Genomic DNA, 22,798 nt, shown 5'->3' on the forward strand with positions numbered 1-22,798 from the left:
CCACAGGGGCGCCTGGGGGGCTCAGTTGGTTAAGTGTCTGCCTTCAGCTCAGATCATGATCTCAAGGTCCTGAGATCGAGTCCCACATCAGGGTCTCTGCTCAGCAGGGAGTCTGCTTCTCCCTCTCCCTTGGCCTGCCTTCCCCCTGCTTGTGCTTGCTCTCTTTATCTGTCAAATAAATAAGTAAAATCTAAAAAAAAAAAAAAAAAAAAGGAGTGACCACTTAGCTAGTTCTTAAGAAAAGCCACACTTGGGAAACACCAGGAGTGGCTGAAAACCACTACACAGAATAGTTAGCACAGAGCACAAACTTGCCTTTAACCAGGGTACCCCCTGCATCCCTCAGGTTTTAAGTCTATATTGGCAGTGGGGGAGGGGAAGTAAGATAGGCCCTCGTGTTGGACCTTCAGTCTTCCTGATTCTACTCTCTACCTGTAAAACTCTCCTCTGCTGCTCACTGACCTTCCCCTTACAGCTGTCAACACTGTGAAACAGGACATTGTGCCAGTTTTCCATTGGGTTTTATGCCACAGTGGAAATTGTTAAGACAACAGCTCATAGGAACCACAATATCTAACTTTGGGAACCCACCCCCACCCCGCCATCCCCAGTATTTTGACAAAAGACTTGAAACGGTCACCTCTTCTCAGTTGGGCTCATGGGAAACTCAGGTCCCACTGGGCACAGCCAGTTCTCCAATGCTTGGGGACTAGAATCTTTTCCAGAGCTTTCTAGGGCCCTCCTTAGGGTGAGCATCCACATCTCAGGGCCTAGTGCCTGACCCACATACCTGAGTTTGGTGTTGATTTGTAGTGCTTTGGCCAGCATCTTGGCTCCCATGTCCCCCATTCCATTCCCACTGATGTCCACTTTGGTCAAGGAGGTATTACTTCCCAGGGCATTGATGATGATAGTGACCTCAGTCTTGAGTTTTGAGTCGGCCAGGGACAAGGACTGCAGGGGCTGAAAAGGGAATAGGAAGTAACAGTGACATGGTCTGATCAAAGTAGCCACTGCTCTCAATGACCCATTTCAGGGAGAATCACCAGGGGAGGTACCTACTGCACGCACTTGAAGTGTCTCATTTTAAAACTCTGCCTAAAAGATGTTGATGAATGGGACCCAAAGGTTCTGGATAAAATGGACCTTTGCAGTCAAACACAGAGAGCTTGTGTTTCAGTGCTGAACACTGGCCACCTCTCTCCAAAGGGAAGCGTGGAAGGATGCCGGAGGGGCAGATGTCAGCTCTTTTGAAGTGGAAGACATGAAGAAATGAATAAGAAAAGTACATAAAAATTTCTGAGCTTCTATATGGCTACACTACCCCTATTTTACCCATTTTATTTTTATAAAAGGTGAAATGACATCTTAAAATACTAGCAGAGGACAAATGCAAAATAAAAGCCAGCCAAGATTAATAACAGCTGACATTTACCGAACGCATACTATCCTTAACCACTGTTCAAGCTTTTTGCATGTATTTAGTCATAGAATCCTCCCAGTACTCTAACACTGATGTATTACTATACTCAGTATTGTTATCCCCAGATCCCAAGTGAAACACAGAAGGGACAAGTGACTCAACTGAGGTCATATAGTTAGAAAGTCACTGAACAGAAGCAGATAGTCTGGTTCCTGATTCTGTTCTCTGGGCTCCGACACCATCATGCTGCCCCTCAGAGTACACCCTCAATCCTTCTGGATGATCATCCTCAGCTTTATAAGTAACAATCAGAAGATATACAATTTTTCTAAAAAAAACAGAAAAAGTCAAACATCTGTGACTATTTTATTGTTAGAAGCTGGATGGTGAATCCAAACCAGCCCACTCGCTGTCCGTTTAAGCTGGGGACTAAAGACCAAGTGGCCCAGAGGCAGGTTCTGTCTGGCCAAGAAAATGAAGAGGGCCCCTCCTTACCCCCACTTCCTTTTACTTGTTTACGCCACCTGCCCAGACCCAGAGGCATCTGGATTTGCAATCCCTGAATTCAGCCATAACGGAATTAACACAGCACTGAGAATTCCAGAACCTGAACCAATGTGGCCCTGAGAATCAGAATGCAGCCTTCCCTGGGGATCTGGATGGCTTCCAGGTTGCTTATGGTGGTCTAGATTGACCCAGCCATACATAACAGTTCTAGATGCTTACTCTGTAAGCAGTTTGACATTACAGGCTAGGGGGTGACGGGGGATACTGGAAATAGTTGCTAGGGTCATCTACATTCCACCACAGCCCATGGGATCGGGGCTCTTGAGATGTGCCTGGTAGTCTGTAGGACTTACACCACTGCGTGGCATCTCTCTATACCCACTCAACCACCAGATACTGATTTGTTTAGGGTACATCTGCCAGAAGGCTGCAGAAGGCAGGATGGGAGAGCTGATGGTCTCAAGACTCAGTTACTTCCAAAGCAGCATTATGCATTTGACTAAAGGTTTACCAAGTGACCATATTTACTGTCCTTATTGTACAAATTTGGCCACTTTTTCTAAATGTGATATAGCTATCGTAAAATCAAAAGGTAACGTATGAACTTGAATCAAATTTCTAAAATTAAATGGCATGGTAAGTGCTGAGGCATTTAAAACCAGAAAGCCTGCATATGTTTAGACTCAGGCAGGTTTAGTGGGCTGCTTTAATGTTAAGATCCCACACTCAGGGAAATGAAAAAAACTTAACTAAAATGCCTCAGACTCAGGGAAACTTAATGTTTTAAATGAAAACAAATGCAGTGTTCCTTTAATAAAAAGCTAAAATCACATCTCTCATGATTTTAATAATCTCTATTCAGCTACTACAAAAATGTTATATTATGGCTTCTTCCTAATACTGGAAAGCTGCCAAGTCTCCCAGCTAGCAAGCACCAATGCCAGTAGTATATTCAAACTCTAATACACCCCAGCTAACACTTAAAACTAATAGGCAGAGTCATTAATGCGAACAGAACAGCCTGAATTGCATGCATATTTATAAGGTCATCCCTTCCTGATTTATTGCACCTCCATGTAATATTACTATTTGAAATCTTACTATTTCTTTTCATAGCTGAACATGCTTAATCTGAATCTGTCTCCTTGCCACAGGCACCCCCAGGAGAAGCACATTTTCTAGTACTGATTACAAATGGTTTTGTGATACTTCAAAACAAGATTCCCTGTCATCTCAGCCTCTCCGCATTACTGTCCCAGGGCTCTGGGCACAGCAGCCCGACAACCACTGTCTATATTTGAAAGCGACACTGGAGCCCCTGGGGAATCAAGGTTTTCTAACCAAATATAATGTGTGACTCAGGCGAAGATAGTATTCCATGAGCTGTCAAAGAACAGGCTCTGACAACACATGGCCAGAATGTAAAAAGCAAGACATTATTTTATATATGGAAAAACCTTTAAAAAAATAAAATAAAAAAGGGATCCCAATTGTGTCAGTTATTGGTGGAACTTTTAGTGTTGCAAGGCTCGCCTCCTAATCATTCTGAATTGTTTTGCACATTACTAATTCAGAAGTAGGAAAAAATAGAAGGTAATTGCTTTTTGAAAAAGCCACCTACTTTTCAATGACGTGAACATAAAGAGCTTTCCCCTGTATTTTATTAGTGGCACACTTCCCAAACTTATAACTTGACAGAATTCACATTTATAGAGCAACTTTCCCACCTGCAAATAGGTTTTGAGGCATGTTTTAAATATCAAGATCGTTTTTAAGTGAGAGCCTTTTGGAATTACAGAAACAGAAGACCCTCATGTAAGAGGCAAAACATGACATTTTAAAATATTTTTTTCACAAAATATAAATTTCGCTAAAATATACACTAAGAAACAGTAGTTGGGGATGAATATTAACTGTGATGCTGAAATATTAGCATCTTCAATTTTTTAAAACAGGGCCAAGACTGGGAAATCAGAAACTCAAAGCAGAGTGGTATACAGTCAAATTAAATATGCAAAACTGCATCAATTTTGATTTATGTGCCTCATTTTAATAACCCAGTATAAAAGTAACAAAACATGGAGTTTGTTACCAAATGAGGACAGAAAGAAGTGTTCAAATTCATGAATTGATAATGAATTTCATCTCTGGCCCACAGTTTGGAAATTATATCCACACAAAAAAGAGACAGGACAACTGAATTTTCTTCCACCTTCCAGGTCAGATCTACACAGAAAGATGCCAGCATCTAGGAAAAATTCTAGTCTCCACCTTTCTGGCCCCTTGGCTTTCTCAGAAAACCTAGCTTAGAGTCATACTAGAACTTGCTACTACCCTGCAAGAATTCAAAGTGGAAAACAATGCTTTTTTAAAATGTGTCCCCTCAGGATGCCCGGGTGGCTCAGTGGTTAAGCATCTGCCTTTGGTTCAGGGCATGATCCTGGAGTCCCCGGATCAAGTCCCACATCAGGCTCCCTGCATGGAGCCTGGCTTCTCTTTCTGTCTGTGTCTCTGCCTCTCTCTGTGTCTCTCTCATGAATAAATAAATAAAATCTTTAAAAAATAAATAAATAAAAATGTGTCCTCTCTCACATGATTCATATAGGAAATCAGTCTCATGACCTAAAAAGTAGCAATCACAAAACATCAATAACCTGAATCTTTGTAGTAGGAATACACATTGATTTGGGTTTTAGGTACCATCAAAGCTACTTGGTGGCCAAACAGGACTAAAATATGAAGTGGAAAAAACCCTTAAAAAGCCTCAGTAAAATATAAGGTGCAAAATATAAGATAACACCAGGTTTAAGTTAAAGAAATTAATAGTAGATCACTTCTTGCTTTGTTCATAAAATATCCTTCTCTTGCACACCTGCGTGACTCAGTCAGTTAAGCATCCGAGTCTTGGTTTCAGCTCAGGTCATGATCTCAGGGTCAATGTATCTGGCTTCTCACTGAACGCACAGTCTGCTTGAAATTCTTTCTCCCTCTCCCTCTATCCCTCCTGCTCATGCTCTTACTCTCTCTCAAATGAATAAATCTTAAAAATATATATGTTTTTTCTTTTTTTCTAATGTACTTTAAAGGGCAGCAAAATAGGATACTATTTAAAATTAAATTTCTTTAATCTGAACCAAGTCTTGGCCAGAAGCAACTAAAGGGAATAAAAATATAAGAATAACACTTGAGCTCTAAAAGCAATTTCAGATGAGTAACCAGCTTTCTTAGTCTCTTGTAATTCTACATAATTATGAGACAAAATTCAAATTAGCAGTATGATATTTCCCAGCATGATATAAGGTCAGAAATTCAACTAGATTGAAAAAAAAATCATATTTGCAGATTACTGCAACAGCTGAAGTTAGGACATAGTAAGTTTCATTAAAAGATGGGCTTATGAGCCAATTTATACTTCTTTTAATCTTTTAGTTACAATCTTCCTTTAACTAGTAATGAGTTGAAATGAAGACTAAGCAATTTTGAATACATTCTATGTACTAAAGCATAACTATTTATTCCATTAAAAAAAACAGAAATGGTGTAGATAAAATTATCTGGAAGCATAGCAGCATTAACTCAGTAGAAATAATTAGTAAACATGGTAACAAGCTAAAGACTTGAGGCAAAAGTCTTTAAAATAGTACTCACCGATTCTTCATCCTGAATCATCTGTACTAAGCTGTCCAACACAGGTGTCAGATTTCTAAAGAGATTTTAAAGATGTGGACAGTGGAATCAAATCAAAAGCTTTCACGAGGTTGCTTATTTTCATCATTGTTATATAAAAAAATTCAAAACTCTTACTTGGATTTCATATTATTAAAATTTTTGCCTAATGCCAGGTGTTGTATTGATCTGTTTTTACTGAGCCACACTATTAAGGTGGATAGGTCAGATTCTAAACCTGGAAAGAATCAGAAAAAGCAGAGAATCAAAACACACGTGTATAAATAAATTCTCAAATGTAACATAATTAAGCAAAGGTGATACGCACTTGGATGACTTTCCCTATGGTCTCGAGAACCCTGGGATTCCAATCTTTCATTTTCCAAGGAACTATTTTCTCTCTTTTCATGTCCTATTATTTCACAGGGTTAAACTCATTCTCTGCTAAGACATACCTAAATCTCTTATACACTCAGTGGGTAAGTCAAGTCAGCAAGAAATGGGGAAAGGATGAGTCTCATCTCTGCCCATGATTTTGTAAGAGGCAATTCCAACATACCGTTTGTTGGCGAGTAACTGAAGTTGTCTATGCGAACTTAACAGGCTCCTACTCACATGCTACTATAGTTGGCAGAAATGAAGCTAATGAAACAAGTTTCTGAGTAAATAAAAAAGGATTTTATTTTATTGTCACTAAGAATGCAAAAGGTCAGATAAAAATTATTATCAATGTTCTGATGACAATTTTTTTTTAAACTGACTTGTTTTATTGCATTTTTGGCCTTGGTATCAACTTACTAAGACTCTGGCATTGACTTATTCCATACATAAATTCTGTTAAATCTAACAGTCCTATTAGTCAAGAAGTGCCATGACACATTCGTGTAGGTATTGGCTAGATTGGGCTTTTTCTTCCCCCCTTAGTAACTTGCTTTAAATAGTATTTGTTTCTTCTCTGATTTCCAACTTACCATTATCGGAGATATCTAAGCTGGTGATGTTGTGGATTTCAGCAATGCAGCCTTCTAATACTTGTGCACCTCCTGATCTCAGCTAGAGAAACACAAACCACACACAAGGTAAAGGAGTCACCTACTAGAAGTGGAACCAAATAAAATTAAAAGCAAGAGATACAGTCTCAGACTTCATGCCAAAGAACAAGTGAAAGCTTATCAACTCCATAGCTATCATCAGTGGTAAAGAGCCAATCACTAGTCATTGCTACTGTTTCCCATGCTACCTAAATCTGTAATTGCTAGAAAAAGAAACAGAAAGATGAAGAGCATGGGTTCTGTCAGCCTACATGCACTGTCTTCATTTCTGACTTTTGGAAACCTAACAATTCCCTTTTATACGTAAGGAACTGTTATGGATTTTGTCTGATTATTCCAGATTTCAGGGTAGGACTCCACCAAGTAGCAGCAAAACAAGCAAAGGAGATAGCGAAGATGAATTCTTGCTGTCAACCACTTCAGGAGAGACCCAGCCTGTTGTCCCACAGAAACAGTGTGTGTGGTCTCAGTATTACAAAGTAAACAGCTCAAGGTGATTACAATGATCTGTACAAACTCAATGAGCCACAGAAGAAAGAAAGATGTTAGAATAATTTAAAATATTATGGTTGCCTTATAGCAAAACTAATTCTCATTTTATAACCTCATTTATTTTACAAAGACCGGCAACCTATAAAAGTCAATACTTTGCATCTTTTCCCAGGAAACCAAAAGCATATCTACAGAGATCAGAAGATCTTTTTGTTTTCAAATATCTGAGTTCCTACTATATGTAAAGGATTGTAAAGGATGAAAATTTCCCAAGATGTGGCCTCTTTGCTCAGCAAACTTACTATTTCATAAGGGAAAGAAATGATCACCTTCTGGGAACCTATTAGGTACCCTGGTTTCTCTACCAATGTAAGAACATTAAAATTTATCTAAGCTGCTATACCAAGTGTAAAATGCAAAATGCTACTTCCTACTTGTGCAAGTTTTGATGTAAGAATTTAAAGAACCAATTCACTGTTTTACATGCAATATTTTTATGCTACCCAGAACCAAAACCTGTTCATTTCCATGGCTGCTTGGGTGTCAGGCAGTTTTCACACAGATCAGATCCTTGGGATTGTTATTTATTCAGGAGTATTTCAGATGAGGTGTTTAAATTCAGCCTTCTCTACTTTCTACGGTGGCAGCAGATCACTCTGTGGGGCCTGACATGAACTGTAAAGGGGCAGACCTGCCCAGGAGGTTGGTCTTCAAGCTTTAGGGAAACCAAGACCAACTAACTCCAGTTGAGGGGCTTAGAACGCAGTGTGTGCAGCGGCTGCCAAGGCAGAAGGCCCATTTTACTACACTGCTTGTACTCCCAGGTGCTCTCCAGCTGACCCACAAACCCGGAGTCCATCTTTATCACATCATCTCTAGACTCGCCCCAGCAGCCTGCAGTTCAGAGTGTAGTCCCCAGACTGATGGCAGTCTGCAAAGTTTGCTACTGGTCTTGGGTAAAATAGATGCAGAAATTGACTATGAATATATTAAAAATCTGAGTAATAATACTTTGAGGTCTGTTGCATCAATTAACAAAAATTGAGGGCTTATATTTTTATGTCTTTTTAAATCTTTTTCTATATATTTTTATTACATTTTTTGCAAAAGTACTGGTTTATGATAGAATGGAAATTAAAAAATAAAAACACAACAACCAAATTCTTCACCACATATAGTTTTGAGAAGCAATGCTCCAGATAATAGCTTGTTAATACTTGAAGATGTGAATGTGTATACAGACTATGTCAAAGTTAAAGCAAAAAATATTTTAAGCAAACACTTCAAAGAAACATAATTTGGCTTTTAGAGCATGAAAAAATGCTCTTCAGAAGATAAACATAAGTGCATAAAATCTTCACAATGTGATTATTTGCTGTTAGCAATGTCTCTGCAGAGAAGTAAAATTTCTTCAAGAAAATATCTCATTATTATCAAGTACAGTAACAATATTCCATTTACAGATATGGAAAATACAGGTGACATTTAAGTGCTCAATTCTGTTTATTTTATAAATACTCTTGACTGATAATATTTGTAGCATATAGCCATAAAACTAACATTCTTCCAATAGTTAAAAACCAATCAAATATATCAACAGACCTTAATTTATTGATTTATAAAGTACTTACACAGTGGCCAAGCTAAGGAAAGCCCAAGGAGAAAAAATAAAAGCACATTATCAGCAGTAAGCAGAGCAGAGAAGCCGAAGCCTTTATCAATTTATTATGAAAAAAAGGGTTAGAAAAACGCTTGCAACTAAAAATCCGCTCCCAAAACCCAAATCAAAACTTTAACTAATAAAATAACTTATCTTCAGGTACCAAGAACATTCAATTGAATTCACAGGTTATTAAATGCCTAAAACTGCCCCAAAGCTAAGGCTTTCCTAAAACAGTAAAAGCTTTTCCATTACTGTAAATGAAAATCCTTTTAAATGAAATTTGCATAATGAGAGGCTATGTCTGCATGTGTGCATGTAAAACTGGTTTTTAAATTACCCTCATTTGGATCCCACACACTAGCATTATTTAAAAGAAAGCAAGATCAAAGAGGAGTAAATGTGACTGAATCACTGAATACTTTTTGAAATGTTAAAAATAAACTCACATTTGTTTCAACAGAGAAGTGTTCTCTTGCTCAAGAAAGGTAGATGTTACTCACAGTTCTAAGAGAATAGTTGCATCTAATACTCAAATAGCCATAATGAGGACAAGAGAAGCAGAAAACTAAAATCTAGACAGAATTTTTAATAATTCATTTTCCTTTGGGGCATCTGGGTAGCTCAGTCGGTCGAGCATGCAACTCTTGATTTCAGCTCAGGTCATGATCTCAGGGCTGGAGGATGGAGCAGGAAGTCTGCTTCTCTCCCTCTTCCCACCCCCACCTTCTGCTCTCTCTCTAAAATAAACAGTATCTTAAAAAAAATTCATTTTCCTTCCTCTAGATCACTTGCCATTTAAAAAGATGTGACAAAATATAAAATATATATTCTAAATATAAAATAATCCCTCAAATTAGCATTTTTCTTCTACAGGGGTCCCAATTTCAATTAAAAAATAATTTTTATCCTGGGAAATTTTCTCACTTTATGCTGTGAACAGCGGGGACGCCCGGGTGGCTCAGCGGGTGAGCGTCTGCCTTTGGCTCAGGGCGTCATCCCGGAGTTCCTGGATCAAGTCCCAAATCAGGCCCTCCACAGGGAGCCTGCTCCTCCCTCTGCCTGTGTCTCTGCCTCTCTCTCTGTGTCTCTCATGAATAAATAAATAAACTCTTTAAAAGAAAACAAACTGTGAATAGTGTATCGGTTTCTCCAAGGACAAAAAGTGGTTTGACAAGAGCGGACTCAAAATGTCCTCTTGTTAAGTGGGGTCTGATGCCAAAAGGCAATTTGGAACCCAAAAAGACAGATATAAGTAGTCATTTCTAAGGAGCAAACAGTTGTGCGTTTTATTTTGCTTCCTATATGCTTCCTGCTGCGACAACAGTTTTTGCTTTGCCTCCCACCCTGGGCCCAACAGGAAGCTGATCCCTGGGGGGTACAACCGTGGAAGGTACCCACCTGCATCGCAGCACACCTGCCTTCCACCTCAAAGGTGGGTGAACCACTATCGCATTGGACAGAATTGCCTCAGAAGTTTCTATTCCGGTGCTGCAATGTCCTAATCATTACAAATGATCTGATCTGCTGCTCCTCAGCACCCTGGCGGGAATTGTGGAATCATGTGCAGGAAAGTTTCTGCTTAAAAGAACGGACTCTACACCCAGACCTACAACTTTGCATCACTTCTGAGGTCTTGGAGATTCTTCTCTCTCACTTGGAAGGACCGTGAGCTGGAGGAATTCAGCAGCAGCATTTCTCTATTCTGCTCCTGCAGTAAGACCATGGTGACATTTCTACACAGGCCAGAATGACGGAGCCACTGGCTCCCTTCAGGTAGACAGGTGTGTGGAGAGAATCCATCCGCACGCCAATTTCACTACTACCATATAAAACAGTTGTAAAACACTTCTTTTGGAATGAACCTTGAGGGCAACGGGACACATATCTTTGAACATCCACAAGGATGCTGAATCCTTACCCTGTGAGAGTGAATGAGGATAGCCACAGGCCATTCAGGGTACAAGTCTGGCCGTGGAGGGTAATACAGTTTTGCGTCCCAAATCAGGTGGGACTATAAATTGATGAGACTAATTCTTCTTGAAAGATTGAAAATGGCTTTGAAGGCAATTCCCAAAAATATTTCGGAAAATCCAGAATCTTAATACTTCTAAATAAAGATTTTTAGAAAGGCCGTACTGACTCTTGCTGTAAATTCTTACATTCAAAATAAGGCTTCACAGTAGTCATTCTCTTCCTCCCCAGAGGATGGCTCACACAGGCCGGGCTCAGCAGGGTGCCAAATCCCCGGGAGCTATTATGGTCTCCATTCCACAGGTGAGAAAATGCAAGCCAAGTGGCCTAGCCAGACTTCAAAGGGCGCTTTACTGATTTCAGTGTACCAACCCTTGGTCATGACCCCCTTTTGTCTCCCAGGACTACTTGTAATTCTTTTCCTAGAGAGATGACCCCTTTTGGGTACTAAAAAGACCGAGGGAAAGAAAACAAACTGGTAAACATAATTCATGTGGAACATCTTAAGGAATGCAGATGCTTTTTTCTCTAAGTGGAGACGTTATCTGTACATGAAAGCTTAATTTCCATACTTATTAGCTTTGCCCTCACAGATCCAAAGATTGCAGCCTCAAATTCTGGACTTAGGTGTCCAAATACCAATGATGTTTGCTTGGAGGAAAGCAATTCTATAATTTATAAACAGCTACATGGTACTTTTATTTTTAAACAGCATTTAGCATAAATCTCCTCTCTCATTCAAACTGATGAACGTGAAGTGCCTCTTTCGGGGAAATACAGAAGTCCTCTGAGGACCACAGGGACAAGTCACCAGAGAGGTGAGCATGGACAGTGAAGGGACCAGCAATGGTAAAAACTAAAAATCATTTCCATAAGTAAAGTTATTCTAAGCTTCCTATGTAGACACTTAAAAAAAAAAAACTACTCAAGTGTAGTTGACACACAGTGTCCAGTGTACATGTTTGTTTCAGGTGAGGATAATTGAACAACTCTGTACATTAAATGCTCAGAATGCTAAGTGGAGTCACCATCTGATAACCTACAACACTATTACAATATCACTGACCATATCCTCTTTTCATCTCTGTAAACATGTAATTCTGACTTCAAAGTTACTTCCTTCTCCCCTCCCAGTAAACTCAACCACTGTCTTAAGTGATGGCCATTTATCTTCTGTAACACCCACACAAACCTGATTTTAAAATTAACCAATGGCAAGTAGCTATTTCATAATAAAATACAAAAACTTCATGTTACATCACATTTGTCCTTTGCTTCCATGGCTGGGTAGACTGTCATATTAGAGGCATCATTGGGGGACCGTGAACTTGTTTGGTGCCCACATCAGGAAATATCCAGTGTTACACTTTGGACTGACTCTTTTCAGGTCAGCCCCTCATCCTGGGTCACTGTGGAAGATTTCCAAGATGACATGGCATCAGAGAGAAGTTTCATCCCCTACCACCACAGGTGGGGCAATTTATCTGATCATAAGGGAACATTAAGTGCTGAATTTTTGCATGATTTTGATGGGCATGCTAACAGTAGAGGGGATTGTGTCTACTATGGCTAAAGAGAGAAAGAAAAGAAAAAAATATACACATGAATAATTTCAAACATCCAAGTTGGTGAAAGACTTTTTCTAAGAGCACTACCTAAACTGTGAAGTATCAAATAATTAAAAGGGTATCAGTTAATACTCAAAATGGCCAAGCATTCTACGCAGATAATATCATAACCCCTAACACCTTTCCAGGGGAGATTTACTTTATCATGGAGAGAAGCAAAGAGAAACCTAGTTAGATTTGGACACCCATCTGTAAGAAGAAAAATATGACAAGACACCTTAATTTAGAAAAATAACTTTGTGTTTCATCAATTTCCACAAGCAGCAAGATAACGTGACTTTATAAATGTGGCCACCAGAACTGTGATTCAAGCATTAAGATGGTGGGAGAGCACGGTACTAAGGGTTCTAAGGTAGTCTGAAGGGTTCCCATTTCTCAGCAGTAACACTGTATCATATAATCTGTAAGTGAATGGCCAAAATAAAGTTGTAATTGCCATCATCCTAACGGCCAACCCTAACATCAGAGAGCAATCATTTGATCTGGATTCCCACCTTAGTAACAAAAAAATCATAAAGGAAAAAGGTCTATTAGCCATTTGGTGGAACCTAATGAAATTGTCAACAGTCTACCATTTTGACCTACAAAAATGTCAATTTTATACAGTTCACCAAATAGAACAGTCTTTGAACATTATTCCCAGTGGGATGATAAAGAAGTTTAAAAACAAGTGACATAGCAATATAACACAGTATTCTTTGGGCATATGATAACCTAACAACTTATTTGAGAAGTAAATGTCTTAATCACATTTGATGTTCTAATAATTACCTGTATAATTAACAACAATCAGGAAAGCACATTTTCATCATACTCTGCCATTAGCAAGCTGATCATTTCAACTTCTTTAGACCTTACTTTTTTCATCCCTAAGTATGGGAACCATATGATCACTTATGTCCCTTTCTATTTTGATCACAGAATTAAATGGAAGATGTTGTACTGATAGGAATCACTATATTTAATGAGGATAGTAAAAGGTTTGGGTCATTCAGTAGTGTGAGCTAGTAGAGCAATCAAGTTTGTACGAATTTGCTTTTTTTTTTAATAGAATAATCCTTCCTACCCCCATTCTTCTTACTCCTCCCCCCAAACAAAAGTTTTAATTAATGCCACATTCCTTAAGAAAGTATTGGTAAACAATTAATTCATATTTCCAAACTTGGTTTCTATTATATGGTCTGTCTTTATAAATAAAGGAACAATACGGCTACCTGGGTGGCTCAGTCAGTTGAGTGTTCAACTCTTGATTTCGGCTCAGGTCATGATCTCAGGGTCTTGAGATCAAGCCCCACGTTGGGCTCTGTGCTCAGTGGGGAGTCTGAGATTCTCTTTCCCTCTCCCTCTACCCCTGTTTATGCTCTCTCTCTCTCTCTTTCTATAATAAATAAATACATTTTTAAAACAAACAACACTGACTTACACATGAAAATTTGACAGTGCAGAAAAGTACCAGACAATCAGAAAAAGAATAAGATCACAAAGGAATGAAGCAGTCAGGGGAGAAATTCTACAAACAGATAAACAATAAAAACAAATAACTTTTATATGTCCCAGATGCCCCAGATGAAGAAGAGCTCCTTTAAACTCCATAACACTAGCCACCAGGTAAGGCACTAATGTTGCCTCCATTTTGCAGATATAGGTGTTGAGATTTTGAGGTATCATCTAATTCATGTAGGACCGCATATCATTTGAGACCAAATTCAAATTGAACCCTCGGAATCTGACACAGACATGGAGGAAACTGGACTTGACCTCACTCCTCAGAGACGGGAGCCTTGGAGAAGAAGTGGGACACACCAAACATGAGCCAGAAGGAGAGAAGAGTGGGTACACAGGCCCAGGTACAGAAATGAAAGGACATAACCTCCAGAAGAAACCAAGTATGACATATGGGGTTAAAGTCAGGCTCTGGAGGGGCCCCATGATTTGTACCTGGGTATTTCCTTACTGGTCTCCACATAAAAGGAACGTCTCAAGACTTTTTAGGTACCCTCTAAAATGTAGAGGTTTTTAGTCTCAAATTATCTTGGTATTCTTTGAAAGGAAGTGTCTGCAATTGTTAGAATTTTGAGAAGCATCTTAATTTTCCTGTTTTAAATCAAGATCTTAAAAAAATAAGATGAATGACACCACAGCCATTCTCTTTCACAGTCTCTGAACTCATGTCAGATTACAGGCATCTGTGCCCCGCAAGGAATGCAGAATGTTACGTTTTTCATAACAGTAAAGCTAGTTTATGGCTTTTCTATCTAAAGCCTTCATCATAAGATATTTAAGCAACTGGCACTAAGAATGAATAAAAACAAAACAAAACAAATCCCTAAGTCATTAAAAACCCACTCAAATGCTTTCTGAATGGTGTTCTATGGCTGTTTGTAGATAAAACTTGCAAAATGCAGAACATCAGAGACATCTATAAAATGTGTGTTTTTCTGAACCCTCCAGATTCAGTCTCACACTTTTTCCAGGAAAAAGGCAAAGCAATTTTGATGGTATTATAATCTCTTCCATTCCATAGTCTAAATGTGTTCTTACCTCACAATTGCTGAGATCAAGAGAAACTCCCTTCAAGTTATGATTGCAAGCCAGGCCCAACAACAGTGCTCTGAGGGGAGAAAACACACACATTAGATACAAATTCCACACGTTGCCCCAAAACATAGTCACATGCTGAATAAAGCCCAGAGAAGGAAGAATGCTTTTCCGAACCACAGGTCAAGCACCAAGCACCACCTCAGGTTTTAAAATCCCGACCGCATTTCTGCCTCCCAGACTCCGTGAGAAAATGATGCTGCAACATTCTTCTGTTTGACGGGCAGTGGACGTAATAAGAATGCATGACCTTCCAGGACCGCTTTTCCTATGCAAATAAACCAACAGTACTCCTAACTGCACACTGAAATTAAATTGTGTTCATCACAGATCAGTTCCCACCTGCATCTGCTTAAGAACACCTTTAATATTGTTTCTGAAATTATTAGGCAATTGTTATCACAGTAGCAAAATAACACTGGTTTTCCCTAAGGAACAGGTTATGAAGAAGTCAGGCTCTGTACTATCTAGCATAGGAAATTACGGTCTATGCAGAGGGCTGTTTTTTGTTTTGTTTTGTTTTTCTAAGCATTTACAGCAGGAGGTAAGAGAGAAGGCACAAGTCTGGAGCCTTGAGTCCAGGATCCTGCCTGTCCAGCTGGCCACCACTAGCTGGTGTCGGGGCAAACTGCATCAGCACCGTGGAAAGGAATTTTCTGATTTGCACGTCGAGGAGGCTGGACTCATCACATGGATCACATCTCTAAAACAATGAATTGGTTCCACCTGTACAAGTCAGTCCTGTACAATCATGCACTTTGGCAGGCTTGATGCAGACATTTTACACATGTGCACACATCCATCAGTCACACCGAAGGGATCAGACCTGCACCAGGTCCTGGGAGAAGCACACAGGTGAGCACCAGAGAGCTCCTGATTTCAGGGACGGGCAATGGTGGGCACACATCATAGGCATATAGGAGGAAGTACCAGTGGGTGGAACCAGGAGGCGGGGGCCCACCACCTGTTCTCAATGTTCCCAGGAAAAGGGACTGCACCCAGTAGACTCCAAAAATACCCCGGGGTAAGAGTGAGGTGGGAAAGGCTGGGCAGATGTCACCTGGGCGCATACTCCTGCTTAATTATTTACTAAATTGCTTCTCTTTCCCTAACCAGTGCTTCCCACCAACCCCCTTCTATCCCCCCTTTCCTTCTTGGGGGCAGTCTTGAGCGGCTGAAATCGCCTGAGACGGAGAAGCCCAAGGCCAGTCCCCAAGTCCTGGCTCTGTACTGACCACGTCGTAGCTCCTGAGACATCACACGCTGCTTTTCTCCTATCTCAGGTGCTCATCAGCAAAATGGGAGAGTCAGCACATGACCAAAGAGGTCCCTTCTTGTTTTAATAAGTGCTGGGGTTCTAGAACCTAGCCACATATTTTAACACTATATTCTTACAATGCTTCAGTGGGAGGGAAATTCTTCCTGTTGGTCTTACGCGAAGATGAAGGCTGAGGAAACAATGGTGCACATTAAGATACTGACACACGGATAGTACCGAAGACCAGCCATGAGGAGGGAACAGCTCCCGAGGCTCTAAATACAAACAATTCACAGCAATTGCAAAACAAAGCCAGACAGAACAGCTACAAAGCCTGGCATGTGCTGGGGAAAGCCCTACAGCAGGAAGCCTTATTACTTTTAACCCAGGGATGGAAGGAAACCTGTCTTCACGACTGTCCTCTTTAATCCTCCAACTGCAATCCTGGTTAACAGAAGAATTTGTATCTCATTTCACTGGCTCTGGATATGTGAGGCTAGTTACGACTTTTGAGTAGCACGTGCAATAGGGTTCTTAAAAATACTCAGTCTGAGGGGCACCTGGGTGTCTCAGTGGTTGAGCATCTGCCTTTGGCTCAGGTCGTGATCCCAGGGTCCCCACTGGGAGCCTGCTTCTCCCTCTATGTCTCTGCCTCCCTGTGTCTCTCATTAATAAATAAATAAAATCTAAAAAAAAAAAAAAAAAAACCTCAGCCCAGGAGATGGGGAGAAGGGGTGTCATGTGAAAGGGAGCCAAGAGGGCACTGGGAAGTAGAGACGAGGGGGAACGAAGTGAAGGTGCCAGCGTGAGCAGGACACAGGAGCTCGGGCCTTACTCTGCGTGACGCAGGACAAGGAGCATCCTCAGGACAGACAAGGACCATGCTGTTCTGAAGACTTTAGAAAACACCAAGGAACAATGTCATCATGTTCTTTACTAAAACTGAAATACTTCATCATGGACTGCAAGGAGAAAGCGCAGCTCTGAAGTAAGCAGTCATATGCTTTCCACTGCTTTTGAAGCAGCCCCAAATAGAAGAATACTTCTGCAGAATACTGTTATGTCCAAACTTAGTAGGTTTCTCTCAATTTTAGTAACGTGCTGCCGAAGCGAGCACAACAGGTTTCTCTCAAAAGAAGGTGCATTGCTTTAGCATATTTTCTGATGGCTGCTGACCCCCAATCTTTCAGCAAGCTAAGGCCTCCATCTACCCCTCTTGGTACAGGGGAAAGTGGCGGGGCAGGCACGTCCTCAGCTGGTGGCAGCTGGTGGTGGCAGTGGACACTGCGATGCACCTCCCAGAACCCCCTCGGCAGTCAGTCTTCATCAGCGGTGGCCTTGGCTGAAGCAAATGTCATGTCCCAGGCCATATCCTTCCAGAGGCAGACTACAGACCAAGGACTGATGGACACAGGGTCAGGATGTCCCAGCCTCCATCTCCTACATCTTGTGCTCCATCTTAACATCTGCTTCACGGGAAACCCAACCTGTGACTGTGAGTTTGGGCAAATTACGTAGCTTCCTGGGCCTCCATTTCCTCCACTCTAAACTAGGAATCCCACAACGCCTGCTCACAGGTGCTGTCAACACTGATGGTTACGGCCCACATACAAGCAGAGACCCAGTGTCTAAACTGGGGTCTTGCTTTGCAAGTTCTCTTCCATTCCCCCCACCTCACAGGTAAACCCGAACACCTTAGTTTTGTTATATCTTTTCAAGGTATAGAATTACATTAAATGTACATATGGAATTTTGCTTACAGACTCTTCAGCCATGGAGCCTGTTCCCTCATATTAAAATTTTTATTAAGCAAAACACAGAGCTGAAGAGACCACTTACAGGACACTATTAGATGTTCACATAAATAACAACAGGTCACAAGATTTAACAATTACAAAGTTCACTTTGAGGTATGATTTTTTTTTATCAGTAAGTCTCTATAATGAACAATACAGTGGGGGATCCCTGGATGGCTCAGCGGTTTAGTGCCTGCCTTCGGCCCAGGGTATGGCCCTGGAGTCTCGGGATCAAGTCCCACGTCAGGCTCCCTGCATGGAGCCTGCTTCTCCCTCTGCCTGTGTCTTTGCCCCGCCCCCTGTGTCTCTCGTGAATAAAAAAATTAAACAAACAAACAAACAAACAAACAATACAGTAAAATCCAGCACTGTGGTGGTATGGAACATTCTATAAAATCAATAATGCTAATCAATCAAGTGCTACTCTACATTTCACAGGATCAAGAACATTAAAAGAATTGGAATGCTGTGCACCTGTCACTAAAACTGTTTTGATCTCCTATTGGTACAATGAGGACAAGGATCAAGTGTGGATTTGCTTTCTGCCCAGTACCACCTTCTTGTCTGGCACACTTCAAATGCTCAATAAATATTAGTTAAATGAATGAATAAGTAAATATGACTAAATTATAATGGATCCCCTTTTAGAATACTGATTCCATTAGTTTAATTAATATCCACACAAAGAGTCTCATCATGAGGCTTTTACTATCTGTAGCTGTTACATTTATAGACCTTCAATATATCAATTCAATGTTTAAAACAAAACAAAACAAAAGGCTGCCATATCCATTGGATTTTTTTCTTCGTACTTGACTAGATCTACTGTCCTTAAAGACATTCATTGTTTAAGTCCTATGGTGCCATGTGAGATACTGCAATCAAGAATTAAACACCTCTCAAAAAAAAAAAAAAAAAAAAAGAATTAAACACCTCTCAAAGAGAAAAAAGGCAACTCACAAATTAGATAAAGATTAATTTTCTAGTAAAATGAATAGCAGACATTAATTTTAACATTTCATACAAATTAAATGCTGATTTACATGCCAACTGGGGAAAGGAGAAATCTGTGTATGCATTTGAGCGTATGCAACATGTACGTACTCTTAACTACTTGAAAATATGTTCTTTAGACTTAAAGAGAATTTGATGCTATAGCCCTTTTGATTATTTCTGGCAATGGTGAACAGAAATTTCAATGATGATAAATTATCCTCAAGCCATATTTTAGTTAAAGAGTTTAACTCCACCACTAGGAATGTTAACCCATTACCTAAGTTGACTGCCAAATAAAAACACCAGATAGATAGCCTATACCGACCTAGGTAATTCAGTAACTAAAGCACCTAAAAACCGACTCTGCTGCATACACACTGTGTATAGAATTTATTAAGGTTAGGAGAAATATGTAGAATAAATATTGAGTAGAACACACATATATGAATACACCTAAAACAGGCTGAACAGAGGTTAACATAAAGGAAACAGCATCTGAGTGCACATTTATAGAAGATCAGTGACAACTGCCAAGGTCACAAACCAAAGGAAGATTTTTTTTTTAAACAGAAGATGCAATAATATCAACAGTGCACAATGTACTCAAAAAGAATGTGATTTCCTTTTGTGTCCCAAGTTACAAGTTAGAAAGGCATTTTCATCTGCGCCGTCTGTTTTAGGATTATGTGTCATCTTCTTCAAGTACATTCATAATAACAAACTGAACGTTAAAAGTTCTGGTGAAAATTAATTGACCACTCACTTTAAGGGCTCAGGAGACAGTTTTGTGCCTGAAAGGTTGATTTGCATCAGAGCCAGGGAGCTACTGAAAAACTGTTTGAAGGATGGGGGTACTTCTTTTCCTTTCCTAAAAAACAAAACACGAGAGTCATGCTAGCATTTGCACCTCTGGTCCTGTACCCCACTCCCAGATTGGCAAAATTACCCATTGGTTATTCAGACACTGGGAAATAACCCATGAATCCATAACGTTTTTGGGAGAAATTTAAAGGTAAAAAGAAACAAAATGCCTTGAAGCTAAATATATCCAATGCCATCAAAGGAATGATGCAAGAGAAGTTAAGATATTAAAGTTAAGTCTTAAAAACTATTAAGAAGTTAAGATATTAAGTTAAGTCTTTAAAACTATTGCTATTAATCGCAGCCAATGAACTCAGTGTGTTTGCCCACAGATCTCCTTGTTTGAGTTTTTAAGAAATTAGAGGTCAAAGGAGATGTAGATTTCTCACAATTTAAAGAGCTTTCCCCCTGGGTGGCATTGAATACTTAGAATTACTACATGCACTTTGGCAATACTCTTGGATGTGGCATGTCTTAGATTCAATAATATGCGACCGGATGTTGAACCGAGGAACAACACAGAAAGTCTGATTGGCATGAAGCCTGCAAGGCAAATGGCCTGCTCAGCTCTTCCGCCATCGGGCAAATATAATAATTTCAAGCCAAATATTAAAATAAAGACAAAACTCCAAAGGAGATGGCTGTAAATTCCAAATATGTGCCCTTGTTGTTATAGTAGAAATCATACATCTCGAAAAAGAGGCAGAGTCAACGCCATACTATGAGAGTTTTAGAAAAACAAGATCCCAGGGTCAAAGTTGGAATGTGAACCCTCTGCTTGTTTTGTTCTATCTGCCAGAATTGATGGCATGATTGAGTAAATCCACATGTATAAAGCACTAGCCTGATGAAGAGTAAACACTCATTTAATGGTAGTTATTCACACTCTGTGGGTGGATTCACAGAGACTGAGGGCAGAGGCCAGGCCAGGTCTAGCTCAACCATATAACATTCAACAATATTTCTTGTACAGAGGTCCAGGAAAACCTGTCAATATTAGAAAAAAGTTCTTAAAACAAGATAATTTTAAAACAAGCAGAACCTCTAAGAGGTTGAAAATAAATTTAAGAGGAAAGAAAATTCTGGTAGAATACATGTTAGATGTTTCCAATGAACTCTGGTTCCAAATAGTGGAACAATATAAGCTTATGCGCTCCTGTTTGTTTTTTGTTAGCAAATGTTAAAATATTCTCTGAATATACGTTCTCCTACTACTACTTTGTCTGGTGTCTACTGTACCAATGTTTCCAAATATCCATTGCCCCTTTCTGTGAGAAGATGATGCCTCATCACCCCACCCACTGGCAGGCTTGGTCATGAGAGTCACTTTGGGCAAGGGGACATCACATAAAATAGAAGTGATGTGTATGACTTTCAGAGAGAAGCTTTCCCAGCCAGCATGAGCCGTAATTCTTGGTCCTCTGCTGTGTGGCTAGAGATCTGCCTTCCAGAATAAAGGCAATTTGTCCAGCCTACAAGGGACGTGTCACAAAATTATGACTGCTGAAAGCCATGGAGATGGGGGTGGGAAGGGAGGACATTTGTTATTATGAAGCAATCTATCCTATTCTGACTGATATGCTTATGAACAAAAGTATGCATAGCCTGGCGGACAGTCCACAGCTCAATGTAAATACATCAATTTCAAGATAATTACTAAGGCTTGCTAGGATTGTACCTAGGTAAGGTGCTAGGTATTCAATAAAACCTCTCATTTGGAAGACAAGGTGATTTATTAGTAAGCTCAATAGCTCTACTGAAGACCAGTCATCACAAAGGGGGCACCTGGGTGCCTCAGGTGGTTAAGTGGCCAACTCTTGATTTAGGTTCAGGTCAGGATCTCACAGTCATGGGATTAGAGTCCTGTGTTGGCTCCACACAGAATCTGCTTGAAATTCTCTCTGCCCCTCCCTCCTGTGTGCGATCTCTCTCTCTCTCTCTCTCTAAAATAAATAAATAAATAAATAAATAAATAAATAAATAAATAAATAAATAAATAAATCTTTTTTAAAATTTTTTTTAAATGCATGGAGCTAGCCATAAGCTCCCAGGGGGAGTTTATACTTGCTTCCAAGTTCACTGTTGAAAAGTCCTTTTTAAAAGAGTTTTTACTGTATTGAGAGTGCCTGTGTACATATGACAAGCAGTTACTAGACAGTTCACATAGCAGACTGAAAGGGGTGTTAAGAATATCCATCGTACTTCAGTGAAAAAAAATAACAAAAACTTGCACTTTCAAGGCAACATATTGATAGATTATGTTTTAAGGTCACCTCCCTTCATGTGCAACACACATCCTTTATCGCTCTATTTTCAGATCGCTATGACCTTCTCTGGGAGGAAGATATTCCTAGATGACAGTGATGGCAGGTATAAACCCATACCGGTGAGAAAAGACAGCTCTGGAGAGATTGAGCACAGCTAAATATTGGAGACACCCCCGGAGAAGAGCTGCACAGACCTGAGGAAGAAAGAAGACACTCTTAGTTTCAAATATTTCAAGAACTAAGAGAATATTTTATTTTATTTTTTTTTTAATTTTTTATTTATTTATGATAGTCACACACACAGAGAGAGAGAGGCAGAGACATAGGCAGAGGGAGAAGCAGGCTCCATGCACCAGGAGCCCGATGTGGGACTCGATCCCAGGTCTCCAGGATTGCGCCCTGGGCCAAAGGCAGGTGCCGAACCGCCGCGCCACCCAGGGATCCCCCTAAGAGAATATTTTATTAGAGAGAAAGCCTTCTCTGTACCCCATCTAAATGGATGCTCTGACACCTCCAGAGTGATATGAAAAAAACATTACCATGTCCAGGGAACATTCCGTATTGGATAAATCCAGATGAGCAATGGCATTCGGCTGAGCCAAAAAACTATACATGTACTT

General features: G+C 40.0%; 1 protein-coding gene across 5 annotated transcripts in view; it reads right to left on the reverse strand.

The window, feature by feature from the left end:
* The window catches only part of CARMIL1 (capping protein regulator and myosin 1 linker 1), a 312,575-nt gene that overhangs the window by 106,318 nt on the left and 183,459 nt on the right, over positions 1-22,798 (reverse strand). For all 5 annotated transcript variants that reach the window (XM_072813988.1, XM_072813987.1, XM_072813985.1 and 2 more), the window contains exons 14-21: positions 22,718-22,795; positions 22,296-22,372; positions 19,814-19,918; positions 14,944-15,013; positions 6,568-6,649; positions 5,735-5,834; positions 5,579-5,633; positions 791-963 (exon numbers count right to left, since the gene is read on the reverse strand). In XM_072813988.1, coding sequence (XP_072670089.1) covers positions 791-963; positions 5,579-5,633; positions 5,735-5,834; positions 6,568-6,649; positions 14,944-15,013; positions 19,814-19,918; positions 22,296-22,372; positions 22,718-22,795 — 740 coding nt within the window. The remainder of the gene's footprint in view (positions 1-790; positions 964-5,578; positions 5,634-5,734; positions 5,835-6,567; positions 6,650-14,943; positions 15,014-19,813; positions 19,919-22,295; positions 22,373-22,717; positions 22,796-22,798) is intronic.

This window comes from Canis lupus, chromosome 37, assembly GCF_048164855.1.
Source record: "Canis lupus baileyi chromosome 37, mCanLup2.hap1, whole genome shotgun sequence".
Taxonomy (NCBI): domain Eukaryota; kingdom Metazoa; phylum Chordata; class Mammalia; order Carnivora; family Canidae; genus Canis; species Canis lupus.